The sequence below is a fragment of the Physeter macrocephalus genome, chromosome 6, assembly GCF_002837175.3.
Source record: "Physeter macrocephalus isolate SW-GA chromosome 6, ASM283717v5, whole genome shotgun sequence".
Classification (NCBI taxonomy): domain Eukaryota; kingdom Metazoa; phylum Chordata; class Mammalia; order Artiodactyla; family Physeteridae; genus Physeter; species Physeter macrocephalus.
In genome coordinates, this window is record NC_041219.1 from 90,848,962 (window position 1) to 90,865,846 (window position 16,885).

At 35.6% G+C, this 16,885-nt stretch overlaps 1 protein-coding gene across 1 annotated transcript in view; it reads left to right on the plus strand.

Annotated features, from left to right (window-relative positions):
• Positions 1–16,885, plus strand: part of RPAP3 (RNA polymerase II associated protein 3) — a 54,195-nt gene that overhangs the window by 829 nt on the left and 36,481 nt on the right. The window contains exons 2-8 of the mRNA XM_024122925.3: positions 579–719; positions 5,827–5,949; positions 6,783–6,910; positions 10,516–10,637; positions 11,363–11,433; positions 12,446–12,571; positions 14,043–14,170. Coding sequence (XP_023978693.1) covers positions 579–719; positions 5,827–5,949; positions 6,783–6,910; positions 10,516–10,637; positions 11,363–11,433; positions 12,446–12,571; positions 14,043–14,170 — 839 coding nt within the window. The remainder of the gene's footprint in view (positions 1–578; positions 720–5,826; positions 5,950–6,782; positions 6,911–10,515; positions 10,638–11,362; positions 11,434–12,445; positions 12,572–14,042; positions 14,171–16,885) is intronic.

Below are 16,885 nucleotides of genomic sequence, written 5' to 3' on the forward strand. Positions count from 1 at the left end.
GGCTTCAGTAGTTGTGGCTCTCAGGCTCAGTAGTTGTGGCGCATGGGCTTAGTTCCTCTGCAGCATGTGGGATCTTCCCAGACTAGGACTCGAACCCGTGTCCCCTGCATTGGCAGGCGGATTCTTAACCAGTGCGCCACCAGGGAAGTCCCAAATGGTTTTCTTAAGACAGTGCATTCAAATACAGATAGCCTTTTCATACTGTTTGTAATGATGTGGAGGCAGTTCAGTGTGCCATTGTACTGCTGCTAAATCATTGTACCAAGGCTGAAGATCAGGCAGTTTTTGAATTTAGGATTGCAAATCCTAAAATGCAAAGTGTGTAATTAAAATTTCTAGGTAATATCAATACTTTTCTTATGACTGAACAATGTTCAATATTTGTCAAAGGATGAATTAAACTTTTCAGGCATAAGTTATCATTATAAATGAGTGAATTGGTATTTCTAACCACTTGAAAATTAAATTAAAAATTACTTTTACTTGAAAATATACTTTAGTGAGAATTTTAAACATCGCTAGTTATACAGAAGAGTAAAAGAGCAGTCTTAAAATGTTGTGTTGTTTTCCCTTCTTAGAATTTACCTCCTATTAGAAATGGGAATCTTAGGAAAAAGAAGAAAGGCAAAGTTAAAGAGTCATCTAAAAAAACCAAAGATGAAAACACAAAAAACAGGATAAAATCTTATGATTATGAGGCATGGGCAAAACTTGATGTGGTAAGTTAATCTGGTTATATGCTTCTTAGTATTTGAGTAAAATTTTCTTGGAATTCGTTAAGAGTCATGGATTAAATGAAAAACATTGTAGAGTTCTTAGGACCTGTGTCTTTCTCTTATAGACTATTTTGTGTGGAATAAAAACTTCAATACCTAGCTGTTCAATTAACTAGATTATTTTTTCTCCTACAGTCCTCTTTCAGTGAATAGTGGCTAAAACAGCTGGATTCTTTTCTTTTTTCCTATTTTTTCTTTTTTTCTCCTTTTGCACAAATAGTACATAGAGATCCAGTGTACTCATCACCCAGTCTCCCCTAATGGTTACATCTTATTTAACTATAGTACAGTATCAAAACCAGGAAATTGATTTTGGTGCAATGTATGTATAGTTCTTTGCCATTTTATGACCTGTAGATTTGGGTAACCACCATTGCAGTTAAGATACGGAAATATTGCCTCACCACAAAGACCTCCCTTATGCTCTCCACCTATAGTTGCGCCCACTTCCTTCCTCTTCATCATCTCTAACCCTTAAACAGCCAGAATTCTAAGATAGTAATAATATGAGAAAAGAAGGACTCTACCAACATTTTTTATTTTTATTTTTTAATAGACTGAAGGACCTGGAGAATACTGGCTAAAAGAGAATGCCTTTGGGTTTAGCCTTAGGGCTAGGGCTGCGTGACAATAGAAGTAGGGCTATCTTGATTTCAGGAAGGGTGGGCTTCACCCTTCTAGGCTGGTGTGGTGCATGCCTCCCATCTCCCACACATGAGACACGGTGTAGCTGGAGAATTAATTACTCTGCCTCATAACCCTCTACCCAGTATTCCAGGCAGCCACTGTCAGGCCAACCTGTGAACGGGAACCTGTTGGCCAGCCTTATTCTAGACTCTGACCCACCCTAAGGGTTGATTTAGTTAGGTTGATTTGGAATACACACTCGCTTTTAGTCTTTTTAAAAGTGTTCATTATGTAATATTTGATTTATACAAAATAGTTTGTAGAGATACGTATCCTAAAGCATGATAATAAAATGAATACATAAACCCACCACCTAACATAAAGAGAATTTTTCCAATCCCATTGAAGCTGCCAGTGTGCTCCTTCCCTGTCCCATCTTCTTTTCTCCTCTCTACCTTCAGAGGTAACTACTATTCTGATTTTTATGTTTACTATTTTCTTTGCACTTTTTTGTTTAACATTTTTATTGAGGTATAACATTCATACAGTAAAGTCCCGAAATCTTAAATGTACAACTTCCTGAATTTTCACTCATGTACAAAACTGAGAAACTACCATCCAGATCAAGATGTAGAACATTTCTAGTATCCCAGAAACCTCCCTTTTCAGTTGATTACCTCCCAAAGGTGGCCACTGTTGTGATCTCTAATACTGTAGATAGGTTTTGCCAGTTTTGGAATTTCTTACAATTGTATCATACAGTATGCACTCTTCTCTGTTTGGCTTCTTTTGCTATTATTGTCTGAGATTGATCTGTACTGTCAGTAGCAGTAGTTTGTTCTTTTTCATTGCTGATCAGAATTCCATTGTGTGAATATATCACAATTTGTGTATCCATTCTCCTACTGATATACACTGAGTTGTTTTCAGCTTGGGGCTGTTATGAATAAACCTTCCTTTACATGTCTTTTGATGGATATAGCACCTGGGGTGCTATTTGCTTGGTCATAGTTTGTATATGCATTTAGCATTAGAAGATACTGCCAAATGGTTTTTCAAATTAGTTGTATTTCTCTTTTTTTAAAACATTTATTTTTAATTAATTAATTTTTAAATTGAAGTATAGTTGATTTACAGTTTAGTTGCAGGTGTACAGCACAGTGATTCAGTTTTATATGTATATATACACACACGTATCTGTACTTTTTCAGATTCTTTTCCATTATGTTATTACAAGATATTGAATATAGTTCCCTGTGCTATACAGTCGGTCCTTATTGTTTATGTTTTATATATAGTAGTGTGTATCTATTAAACCCAAACTCCTAATTTATCCCTCCCCCACTTCCCCCTTTGGTAACCATAAACTGTTTTCTATGTCTGGGAGTCTGTTTCTGTTTTGTAAGTGAGTTCATTTGTATCACTTTTTTCTTTTTCTTTTTTAAAAAAAAATTTAATTTTATATTGGAGCATAGTCGATTAACAGTGTTGTGTTAGTTTCAGGTGTACAGCAAAGTGATTAAGTTATATGTATACATGTATCTATTCTTTTTCAAATTCTTTTCCCATTTAGGTTATTACAGAATATTGAGCAGAGTTCTCTGTACTATGCAGTAGGTCCTTGTTGGTTATCTGTTTTAAATATAGTAGTGTGCACATGTCAATCCCAAACTCCCAATCTATCCCCGCCCCCCGACCCTTCCCCCCGGTAACCATAAGTTTGTTCTCTAAGTCTGTGAATCTGTTTCTGTTTTGTAAATAAATTCATTTGTATCTTTTTTTTTTATTTTTTAGATTCTGCATATAAGCAGTATCATACGATATTTGTCTTTCTCTGTCTGACTTACTTCACTTAGTATGATAATCTCTATATCCATCCATGTTGCTGCAAATGGCATTATTTTATTCTTTTTTGTGGCTGAGTAATATTCCATTGTATATATGTACCACATCATCTTCTTTATCCCTTCCTCTGTCGACGGACAATTAGGTTGCTTCCATGTCTTGGCTATTGTAAATAGTGCTGCTAGGAGCATTGGGCTGCATGTATGTTTTCAAATTAGAGTTTTTGTCTTTTCTGGTTATATGCCCAGGAGTGGGATTGCTGGATCATATGGTAGCTCTACTTTTAGTTTTGTAAGGAACCTCTATACTGTTCTCCATAGTGGCTGCACCAATTTACATTCCCACCAGCAGAGTGGGAGGGTTCCTTTTTCTCCACACCCTCTACAGCATTTATTATTTGTAGACTTTTTGATGATGGCTACTCTGACTGGTGTGAAGTGATACCTCATTGTAGTTTTGATTTGCATTTCTCTTATAATTAGTGATGTTGAGCATCTTTTCATGTGTCTATTGACCATCTGTATGTCTTCTTTGGAGAAATGTCTATTTAGGTCTTCTGCCCTGGTTGTATTTTTCTTAATGAAACCAAGACTAATTGAGTCCAGAGAGAGTGCACATTATTATTTAAATAGTATGTCATCTGCTTTAGTAATGTCTCGATGTAAGAGAAGTATGATTTTGGGTCTTGAATTTATTACTGTTGGAAATGATACTTTCTGAACATATGATTTATTCTCTGCTGAGTATTATTTAGCCTGCTTTCATTTTTTGTAACTTTACCCCCTCCTATGTAGCCTTTTCCTTTTCATAAATTGGAATCTTCTTATAATGCCCTTTCCTAAAAGGCATCATGTCATGGTTTCTTAGAGAGTTGCTTTCTACAGTCATTTATTCATTCAACAGATATTGATTGAACTCCTGCTTTGTGTGGCCAGTGCAGTCATGGTTGTTCCATTCTAGTTCAGATCTGAGCAGCGGCTTTGGTGTTCTGCTGCTGTTAGTTTTCTACACATGTCTGTGTAACAGGGTTGGACAGTCTTGGCTTTAATCTTGGTAGGCTGGTGGAATTTCTAGAATCTTCATGCTAAAACACATAGCTAAATTTCAGTCCATCTCTGAATGTTCATTCATTGAAACTAAGCGTAGGTCTTATTTTGTTTTTTAATTTATCAACAATATTTTTCCTACATAAATTATTTAAAATAGTATATTGTTAAATACAGAAAGGATTTTGTTTAAATAATAATTTTTTGTGTACATGAGTTTTTTAAAAAATAAATTTATTTATTTTATTTTACTTATTTTTGGCTGCATTGGGTCTTCATTGTTGCGCGCAGGCTTTCTCTAGTTGTGTCAAGAGGGTGTGCTACTCTTCGCTGCGGTGTGCGGGCTTCTCATTGCGGTGGCTTCTCTTGTTGCAGAGCACGGGCTCTAGAGCGCAGGGTCAGTAGTTGTGGCTCACGGGCTTAGTCGCTCCGCAGCACGTGGGATCTTTCCGGACCAGGGCTTGAACCCATGTCCTCTGCGTTGGCAGGCGGTTTCTTAACCACTGCGCCACCAGGGAAGCCCGTTTACGTGAGTTTTAATGAACTCTTTAATGGTTACTGGTTTAAAATCTCTTACTAGGGAGTTCCTTGGTGGCCTAGTGACTACGATTCTGGGCTTTCACTGCTGTGGCCTGGGTTCAGTCCCTGGCTGGGGAACTGATATATCCTATGAGCCAAGTGGTGTGGAAAAAAAAAAAGAAAAAAGAAAAATCTCTTACAAAAATCATTCTTTTATTATATGTGCTAAAAAAAAATCATTAAAAAAATACTGATGGGGTCCATGAAATGATTCATTACTGTGAAAGGAATGTGTGAGTCAGAAGAGATTGGGAGTTGCTGGACTAGCATGTTATGTATTTTCTTTGGTAGAGTCAGCTGTATTTTGGAATACACTGAGAAACAGTATAATATAGTCATTGAGAGCCCTCTGTAGGAGGCAGACTGCCTGGGTTCAGATTCTCATTTGGCCACTTACTAGCTGAGTGACCCTGAGTGAGTTAACTAACTTCTATTTGTCAGTTCCTTCAAGTGAAACACATGGGTAATTATGTCTGCCTCATAGGTTGCTGTGAGAATCAGGAGTTAATTGTGCTCTACAAGCAGTTTTTGTTTTAAAAATAAGAGAGAAAAAAGGTTTTTAGATAAAACCTTTCTCTGCTCTTGGATGCAATTACATAGATTTGGGGTTATTTGCAAACTTCTCTTATGTAAAGGAATAATACTTCACTGCTAATAGTTTGTGATTTAGGGGTGATTTTTAGACTCTATTGACTTAGCTTACTATATGAATTCAAAGTCAGATTCTCTAAGTGATTTGGTTCTTGGTTTTCTAAGCAAGAATACCCTTTTCTCTGGATTTAATCTTAAGAATGAGAGGTTATTTGAGTTGCTTTTGTAGGCCTTTAGGTCCTTAGATTGTAACAACTTAATGTTCTGGGGAGCGGGGTTTATCTTCTTTTTTTAAAGGTCATGTAATTATGAACACTGTTTCCCTACTTTTTTTTTTTTTGTTTCCCTACTTTTGATTTCAGGACAGTATCCTTGATGAGCTTGACAAAGAAGAGAGTACCCATGATTCTGTGTCTCAAGAATCGGAGTCAGAAGAAGATGGGATTCATGTAGATTCACAAAAGGCTCTTGCTCTAAAAGAAAAGGTACTCTTTAGGTTAGCCGTTGGTTCCTTCAAGTAAGCAGGATATGTAGAAAATCATGTCCATCCCAAGATTTCTACAGCATAATTTAGGGGGTGTTCAAACTTTAAACTGTTATTGGCTATATCCCTATCAGGAGGCAGTATAGCATAGTGGTTAGGAGTATATGCTCTGAAACCAGATTATCTAGGTTCAAATCCTGTGACAAGTTCTTTAAATTGCCTGTAAGTACTCAGTTTTCTCAGCTGTAAAATAAGATTAATATTATTATTAAACCTCAATGGGTGGTTGTATTATTAAATGAATTATTATGTGTAAAGTGCTTGGAGCATACAGAGAGTTATTCCAGGGCTTTAAGTAGTAGACTGAAGTACTAATCAAATCAGCGTGTGATTCTTGACATGGACATTATATCCCACTCCTCCATGTCACAGACCATCTTTGGTTGCTTTTTGGAATGTTCAACATCTCCCTGAGGAATGCCTCATTATTGTAAAACTGGCTATATTGCTTTTCAAAGAGGTGGCACTCTTTCAGATTAAAATTTATCTTTATGCCTTTCTTTTGTTACATTTCTGTGGGTTCTTATTGTCAATAAAAAGTATATAATGCTAGGTATTTTACTCATTTTTCTGCCAGGGCTCTTGGATTGTGACCAAACTATGACTATATAGTGAATTTTAGCACTTGTAAAAAGACCATTTTGCTTAATTCCCTTGCCTTTCCTGTGAGCCTTGATCACATGGCTAATGAGATAGGAAGAGATGGATAATAATGAAAGAAAATGGCTCTGGAATTCTGTGCCAGTATGTATCTGACTTGTATGCTTTCTTCAGGGCAATAAATACTTCAAACAAGGAAAATATGATGAAGCGATTGAATGTTACACCAAAGGCATGGGTGCTGATCCATATAATCCTGTGTTGCCAACAAACAGAGCATCAGCATACTTTAGACTGAAAAAGTAAGGGGTTTCCGTAATGTGTGTGAATATTTTATGTGTATATGGAAACTTAAAAAAAAATCTTTCGTGATAAAATGTGTGGGAATGCTTGAAAAAGTTTTACATTTCCTTTCAACTATAAATTTTTATAACTCCTTTTTATTGAGTTCTTTTACTTAAGCCATTTTAAACGTTCAGGTGCTCAAACCATGCTCCTGTAGCTCACTTTACTGAGGTGTTCCTCCTCTAAAAGTTGAGTAATGATGCTCTTTACCTAATTCACAGACGAAAAAAAAGTTAGCTGGGTAAAAATTTTTTATAAATTAATTTTGCTCCATTATTTTGAAAAATTATTTATCCACTATTTAACACAGAGAACTTTTTTTATGGTAAACTTAAAATATGTTTCAACATTTGTTTAAGTCATACCCTTTAAATAAATACTTAACGTTGAAGAACATAAATGTGTATGGTCTTAATCCTAAGCAGGGAACTGACCTATCATAAGAAATTTTAAAAAGACAAATACCATCAAGGAGAACATTCTTACTGTTTTAATTATTTGGAAATACGAACTATATTGGTGTCTGAGTTGTTTTTTTTTTTAATTTATTTTATTTATTTTTGGCTGCATTGGGTCTTCGTTGCACTGCGCGGGCTTCTCATTGCGGTGCCTTCTCTTGTTGCGGAGCACGGGCTCTAGTCACGTGGGCTTCAGTAGTTGTGGCGCACGGGCTTAGTTGCTCCGCGGCACGTGGGATCTTCCCAGACCAGGGCTCGAACCCGTGTCCCCTACATTGGCAGGCGGATTCTTAACCACTGTGCCACCAGGGAAGCCCTGGTGTCTGAGTTTTTACTGTCTTAAATAGCATATTTTTAGATCTTTGAAACTCGTGCTATTCATATCCTGACAAATTAGGGGAATATTTACATTTTATAATATTTGATATCTATACTATGTAAGTGATGAAGAATAATTTTAAATAAACCTGCATGAGCCTGCCACCCAGCTTAAGAACGAGAACATTATTTTTGAAGCTACTTTTGATATTCTTTTCCGTATCCTGACCCTTGTCCCTCCCAGTAAACCACTATCTTGAGTTGTATATCATTCTTTTGATTAAAAAAAAAATTCATTATATATGTATGTATCTTTAAATAATATATTGTATAACATTGCTTATTTTTGAGCTTTAAAAGTATTTCATACTGGATGTAGTCTTCTGTGGCTTGTCTATTTCTTTGAATAGTATCTTTCTAAGATTTGTTTGTATTTTGCATATAGCTGTAGATCTCTCATTTTCACTGTTATATGCAGTTCCTTTTTAGTAATATACCATTATGTATCCATTCTCCGGTTGCTGGATTGTTGGTTTGTTCCTTTCTTCCTCTCTTTCCTTTTATTCTCCCTGCTTTCTTTCCCTGCCTTCCACCCTCCTTCCCTTTCTTATTTAACAACAGTGATACTGTGAACACTCTTGTACCTGTTTCTTGGTGCTGGGTCATAGGATGTGCACAGGTTCAACTTTAAATGGTGGTAACCAGTTGCTACAGGGGTAGTTGTAACATTCCCGTTAGCAGTGTGTAAGAGTGAATGTTCCGTATCTTTACCAACACGAGTATAATTGGGCTTCTGAATTGTTTTCAGTCTAGGGGGTGTAAAATGGTAATTCACTGTGGCCTTAACTTGCATTTCCCCAATTTCTAATGAGGTTGAGCATCTTCTTATATGTTTATTCACCACTTATTTTTTTTTTTCTGTGAAATGTCTGTTTTATCTTTTGACCATTTTTCTGTTAGGTTGTTTTACTGTTGATTTTTAAGAGTTCTTTATTCTAGATACTAATTCTTTAGTGTTTATTTATAATAATTATCTTCTCTCAGTTTGTAGTTGGTCTTTTTTTATGGAGCCTTGGTGAGCAGAAATTTTTAATTTATTATTTAAAAAATATATATATCTATTTTTTGCGGTATGTGGGCCTCTCACTGCTGCAGCCTCTCCCGTTGCGGAGCACAGGCTCCGGACGCACAGGCTCAGCGACCATGGCTCACGGGCCTAGCCGCTCCGCGGCACGTGGGATCCTCCCAGACCAGGGCACAAACCCATGTCCCCTGCATCGGCAGGCGGACTGTCAACCACTGCGCCACCAGGGAAGCCCCCAAAATATATTTTTTTATTATTATTATTTTTTCGACCCCACCATGTGGCATGTGGGATCTTAGTTCCCCAACCAGGGATTGAACCTGTGCCCCCTGCATTGGGAGCTCAGAGTCTCAACCACGGACTGCCAGGGAAGTCCCAGAAATTTTTAATTTTAATGTGTTTCATTTATTGATTTTTGTAAAATGTTGGCACTTTGAAAAATATGATTTGTTAAAGTAGTTTCCTTCCCTGAGTCGTAGCAGTCTCCTATATTTACTCCTAAAAGTTTTACTTTTCACGCTTAAGTCTCTTTATATATGCTGAAGGTAGCATTCCAATTTCATATCTTTTCACATGAATATCCCAGTTGTTTCAGACCTATTTGTTGAATATCCATGCTTTCCCCACGGATCTGCAATTCCACTGTTGTCATATGTCAAGTTTGCACGGATCTCTTTTTCATCTCTCTATTCTTTACATTGATCTGTTGCCCATTACTATAACCATTCCACACTGTCTTTAATTATTATAGCATAATTATAATAAGTCTTGGTATTTGATATAGGGTATTCTCCTACCTTATTGTTCTTTAGGAATGTTGGGTATTTTTGAACTTTTACTTATCAGTATAAATTTTAGAATCATCTTGTCAAATTCCTTGAAAAATTTTGATTACAATTGCATTGGATTTATAGATCAGTTTGGAGAGAATTATATTGTGTTTTTGTGTCTTATTATAGATGGATGTGATGAAATTGCTCTACTTCTTTGATGTCTTTGAAGACAGTCCTGTAATTTTCTGCACATGGATCTTGTACATCTTTTGTTAGATTTATCAGTTTTTTGTTGCTGATCTCTAGTAGAGTAGCCACCTTGCTAAACTTTCATTATTTCTAACAATGTCTCCAGATTGTTTTGAGTTTTCTTGGTAGACCATCATATCATCTAAGAATGTCAGTTTTGTTCCTTCCTTTCCAGTTCTTTTGGCTGTTATTTCTTTCATATGGAACTACATTGGCCAGGACCTCTAGCACAGTACTGAGAAAAAGCAGTGATAGTGGGCATTTTTGTTCTTTGCTTTAAAGGTAGTACTGCTCACGTCTCACCATCAGGAATTATTGATTTTAGTGGGCATCACTAAAAGGAGATGGGAAACATGCCTTCAACTGGGAAGTAAATTCCCTTTTCAGAGATTTCAGAAACAAATTTTTTGAAGTTTTAGTTTAACAGATGATTTTTTTTTTTTTGCGCGGTACGCGGGCCTCTCACTGTTGTGGCCTCTCCCGTTGCGGAGCACAGGCTCTGAAGCGCAGGCTCAGCAGTCATGGCTCACGGGCCTAGCCGCTCTGCGGCATGTGGGATCTTCCCGGACTGCGGCACGAACCTGCGTCCCTTGCATCGGCAGGCGGACTCTCAACCACTGCGCCACCAGGGAAGTCCTAACAGATGATTTTTATTAACTTTATTTTTTTTTTAATTGTAGATTTGCTGTTGCTGAGTCTGATTGTAATTTAGCAATTGCCTTGAATAGAAGTTATACAAAGGCTTATGCAAGACGAGGTGCTGCTCGATTTGCTTTGCAAAGATTAGAGGATGCCAAAAAAGGTATTAATATGTTCCAAGTCATCCTTATCTAAAAAGTTATTTAAAATTTTATTTTAACTGATGCTATACGAAGAATAATAGAGAATCACAGTTACTACCTTCAGAGATCTATTATTGAATAAAACTCATTTTTGCAATTTAAAACGTCTTGATATTTTGGGAAAAGAGCATGTTATTTGCCACCAATTAGACTTTGTTTCAAATTCTCATTTGACCATGAGCTGTGTGACCAGGGGAAGGTTATGTATCTTCTCTGATTTTCAATTTCTCATCTGTAAAATAGGGATTAAAACATCTTGTTGGCTATTGTGAGGCTAGAGGTAATGCATGTAAAGCCTTAACACATTTTTATTTATTTGTAAATTCTAAGCCTTCCATTATTCCATAAAATAGGTTTGCATAGTACAAATCACAAAATCTGAATGAAGCTGATGTCTGAAAGATTGTGCTCCTTCTTGGTTTTATGAAGTATGACTTATGATAGCAAGTATTCTTCCTGGGGCTGGAAGAAGAAGGTGATCTGTCACAAGGATTCTGTCAGGGTTTTGTCTGTCCTGGGGGAATGGAGGAAGTCCAGTGGCATAATGTTAGTGTTTCTTAGTTCCTCTTAATTTTGCTATAGGATAGTTACCTATTTGTCACATGTAAGCAAATGATTGTTGTTCTGTACAGGTTTTTTAATCTCATATATCTTTCAAATATTCTTTATCTTCTGTTTTACTCAGATTATGAAAAAGTATTAGAACTGGAACCCAATAACTTTGAAGCTACAAATGAACTCAGAAAAATTAATCAGGTAAACTGTGGTTATTTAAATTAAGTACGTTACTTATTACTTTTATTTGATAAAGTAAAGGTTTTTGCATAGACTTTGTACTATGTAACATAGACATTTTTCTACTTTTAATTCTTTGTACTATAGAGTTTTCTACTAAGCAAATTTGTAAGCTAGAGGTGGTATAATGGTATTTAAAGATTCTTAATTAGTTATTATCTTAAAAAGTTGTCTGAGATATTTAGAACTACTGCTGCTTCACTTTTTCCTAGATGTCAGAATCATTTTTCTTTATCTCACTGATTTTTCTTATTTGGCTTGTGCTTTGATATTTGTACTTTTGCATATTTCTTTGATTTTGTATAGTTTTAAAGTTGCTCCATCTTTATGGTCTATATAGCAAAAATAATACTAATTTTTTAATAGTAAGAAAATAGATACTTAAATGTAAAATTTGCTGTCAAATGATACTGAACAGTTACATATTCCTTTTACTTTGCTGTTGAATCAGTTATAACTATTTTGCCATCTTGAAACTTTGATAAAAAAGTGACAATGATTGGGGGAAAGTCTGCCTTTAAATATTGCCATTACTTATTGCACATAAAATCTGTTGGTAAATATATCAACTTGATTATAATTGTGAACTGTATTGTATATTTTCATGTTTTGTCCTAGGTCAGATAATGACTGTGAATATTAAATTTGAGAAATTTGGTGATGTGTTCTCAATTACCTTCTTTATTTTTGAAAATTGTTCCTAGAACAGTGTAGAAATTCAATAAATATTTGTTGAATAAAATGAACAACTATCTTTAGTGAATATTACTTATTTTAATTGGAATAAGATGCACATTAAATGTCTTTGCTTTTTATTTTAGTAAGTAGAAAGATTTTGAATTGGCGTAAATATTATTTTAATTATTTGAAATGTGGCAGGAATTCTGGTATATTTAAATAATTTATTTTAAAGTCAAATACGTATGCGTCTTCCATTACTTGTTTCATTTTAGCTGACTGCTATGTCTCCTAGGCTTTAACTTCCAAAGAAAACTCATATCCAGAGGAAGATGATACAATGATTAAGTCAGCTGAAGGAGAGAAAAAACAAATCGAAGAGCAACAGAGTAAACAGCAGGCCATTTCAGAGAAAGATCGGGTAATCCAGGATTCCAACAAATATATGTTTCTCTGAGCTTACTCTTAGCTTTTTGTGTATCAGTTAAGTTTCTGTCTTTCCTAATATTATATTAAAATTTTTCTTCAGTAGAAACTGAAACTTAAATATACTAAAACTTCTGGGGCCTACTAATTAAAACTTTGAGTAATTGATGACTTAATACATAATTTTTAAAAAGTATTTAAGTTTAGGAAACAAATTATTTTTGAGCATTTTAACATATATTTACATATTGTGGTTGTAAATTTAACATACAAATAAATTACAATTCATTCTTACTTATTTTTCATTAACTCCCACTGAACTATTTCTGATCAATCTTTAGAAATCCTGAGTTGAGATTTAATTTAACATATTATAGCCTTTCATGGACCCACAAAAGATTCCTAATAAATACTTATGGAATGATTATTGATTGTGATATATCTGATTCTGAATATAAATAAATGTTACAGTGAAATCTAGTATACACATTCCAATACAGTTTAATTTATTCTATGTTTAGGCATATTAATGTTACTGAGGAGTGAGCTGCACAGTCTGGTACTCTGTTCTTTCACAAAAATTATTTGATTTTTGAAATTCTTCTGTACAATTCTGTTTTTTTTTGGCTGTGCCTTGTGGCTTGTGGGATCTTAGTTCCCTGACCAGGGTTTGAACCAGGGCCCTCAGCAGTGAGAGCGTGGAGTCCTAACCACTGGACCACCAGGGAATTCCCTGTACAGATTCTAATATAACTTAAGAGTATAATATTCAGGCCTATATTTATTTATTTGTAAAATTCTATTTACTTATTTATTTTTTGACTATGTTGGGTCTTCATTGCCGCGTGTGGGCTTTCTCTAGTTGCTGCGAGTGGCAGCTATTCTGTGTTGCGGTGTGCGGGCTTCTCATTGTGGTGGCTTCTCTTGTTGCGGAGCACGGGCTCTAGGCACACGAGCTTCAGTAGTTGTGGCGCACGGGCTTCAGTATTTGTGGCTCATGGGCGCTAGAGTGCTGGCTCAGTAGTTGTGGCACCTGGGCTTAGTTGCTCCACGGCATGTGGGATCTTCCCAGACCAGGGCTCCAACCTGTGTCCCCTGCATTGTCAGGTGGATTCTTAATTACTGTGCCACCAGGGAAGCCCCTGGGCCTATATTTATTAAAATGTGTTTTTAATTTAAGCTTTGTCCAATCTTTAATTAATAAAATAATGGTTAATGTTGCAAGGTAATATAGTAGCATACTTTTTTTTTTTAGTACTGAAAAGAGATTAACACCATTATAAAAGCAATCCAAACTAACATTCTAAAACATGTATCATGGATTTTTAGCAATTAAAATATAGTTTAATTACTGATATAATAATGATGGGTATACCTGAAGTGTTGCTAAAGATTTGAATTCAACTAATTTTTTTGTTTTTTGCATTTTCTTTTTTTATTCTTCTCCATACTTTCCAAAATGATAGGGGAATGCATTTTTCAAAGAGGGGAAATATGAAAGAGCAATCGAATGCTATACTCGAGGGATAGCAGCAGATGGCGCTAATGCCCTTCTTCCAGCTAACAGAGCAATGGCCTATCTGAAGATTCAGAAGTAAGTATTGGTTACTTTTAATTCTTTTCAAGATGAAAAATGAAATTTACCATAAATTGGCATTAGCTAAATAATAAATTTAAATTTAATTCATTTACTCCTAAGCATTAAAGTTAAACGAGAGAGAGAGAGAGAGAGGGAGAGAGTGTGTGTGTGTGTGTGTGTGTGTGTGTGTGTGTGTGTGTGTGTGTGTGTGTGAGAGATAGTACATATTCAGTAAAAGTTAGCTCTAAAATATTTTTCCAGTTTTAATGCTCTGGCATTACACAATTTAACACTTCTTTAATTTCTTTGCGTTATTCTGAATTAGTGATTTGAAAGTTATTTTTAACCTCAGAGCCCTTTGAGCAGAATCTTATGTGGAAGTGTATACATATATAACAAAAGGGAATTGCTGTCATTGAAACTGCTGATTGATTACATACATAACTAAAATTTGGTCCTGTGATACTAACCACATACTTCTGGATGCACTCAAGGGCTCCATGTTGGACAGTCAGCAGGATAATATCTGATGACAGAAACTATGTCTTTGAATCTGTTGTAATAATACTTGACACACTAGTTACAGAATTAAAAATTCCTATAAATATTGTAAGTAAGGATTCTAAACTTTTTTGGTGCCATAGACCGCTTTGGCTGCATGGTGCACCTTTCTCAAGATAATATTGTTAACTGCATAATTATACATTTAGGATTACAAAGGAAATCAACTATGTTGAAATAGTGTTTTAAAAATATTAAAATTTGTGATACATTGGAATACATACTTTTAAAAATTAACATAGTACAAAATGAGAAACTGTTTAAAATACAGGCAAGTTAAAAAATAAATAAATAGGGGCTTCCCTGGTGGCGCAGTGGTTGCGCGTCCGCCTGCCGATGCAGGGGAACCGGGTTCGCGCCCTGGTCTGGGAGGATCCCACATGCCGCGGAGCGGCTGGGCCCGTGAGCCATGGCCGCTGAGCCTGCGCGTCCGGAGCCTGTGCTCCGCAACGGGAGAGGCCACAACAGAGGGAGGCCCGCATACCACAAAAAAAAAATAAATAAAAAATAAAAATAAATGAATAAATAAATAAATAAAAATACAGGCAAGTTAAAGTTAAAAAATTTTTTAAAGACTTAATATTGTGAAAGTTTGAATAAAGCCACTAGAATTTGGGGGTGTTGTTTGACGCATCTTCTACATATTGATCAACCAGTATGTCTAGGGATGCCCAGAAAGCAGCCCAGATGATTACATTATACCAGTGTGATAACATATGGCTTCATTCTTTGGCATCTGAGTGACTGCTAGGGACAGGGTTGCCTGGTAGTTGGCCAGCTGTGTCATAGGAGCATTTATAAACAGGGGTACTATGATCACATGCAAAGAAACAGCAGGTTAAACTACCACTGTATTCCTGAAATAGTTGTGGTATCTCAAAGATGTCTGTAACAAATGTAATGTGATAAGAAAATAACTGATTTTTATTGGTGACAAAGTCATAAGTACTGTTTTTACTACTGTGGTTTGTTATGTACAGTCGTAATTGAAAGGAAAGCTGCATTTCATTTAAAAGTTAATGAAAATAAGGATACAGTATTTTTCCCATCCAAGTTTTCAGATCTCTCACAGGATCTCAGGATAGGAACCTCTATCATATAAGAAAATTTTGATTGTGTATTTAACCTCATTGAAACTAATAGACACATTAGAAGTGTATTATTTTGATTAGTCAGAGTAAAGATCATTGCATATCTTACTAATTTAGGAAAATTTTGAATTTTGCTATTCCAGAATTGCACATGATTTAAAAATTGTAAGGCCTACATCTTTAGGTTTGACTAGTGCCAAGAATAATACTTTCTAATAGGTGATTATATTTACATTTATGAGAGCTCTAATTTATTGTTTTATTGCTTTAGTTGATAACCACATAAGTATATTATGACAAGTTAACAGTATTTTTTAATTTGAAAGAACTATTATGTGACTTTTAAAAACATCTTTAGTGGAGTATAATTGCTTTACAATGGTGCGTTAGTTTCTGCCTTATAACAGTGAGTCAGCTATACATATACATATATCCCCATATCTCCTCCCTCTTGCGTCTCCCTCCCATCCTCCCTGTCCCACCCCTCTAGGTGGTCACAGAGCACCGAGCTGATGTCCCTGTGCTATGCAGCTGCGTCCCACTAGCTATCTGTTTTACATTTGGTAGTATATATAAGTCCATGCCACTCTCTCACTTCGTCCCAGCTTACTCTTTCCCTTCTTGGTGTCCTCAAGTCCATTGTCTACATCTGCGTCTTTATTCCTGTCCTGCCTCTACATTCTTCATAACCATTTTTGTTTTTAGATTCCATATATATGTATTAGCATATGGTATGTGTTTTTCTCTTTCTGACTTACTTCACTCTGTATGACAGACTCTAGGTCCATCCACCTCACTACAAATAACTCAATTTCATTTCTTTTTATGGCTGAATAGTACTCCATTGTGTATATGTGCCACATCTTTATCCATTCATCTGTTGATGGACACTTAGGTTGCTACCATGTAATTTCTCTAATGATTAATGATGTTGAGCATTCATTTGTTTGTTGGCAATCTGTATATCTTCTTTGGATGAATGTCTGTTTAGGTCTTCTGCCCATTTGTGGATTGGGTTGTTTGTTTTTTTGATATTGAGCTGTATGAGCTGCTTGTATATTTTGGAGATTAATCCTTT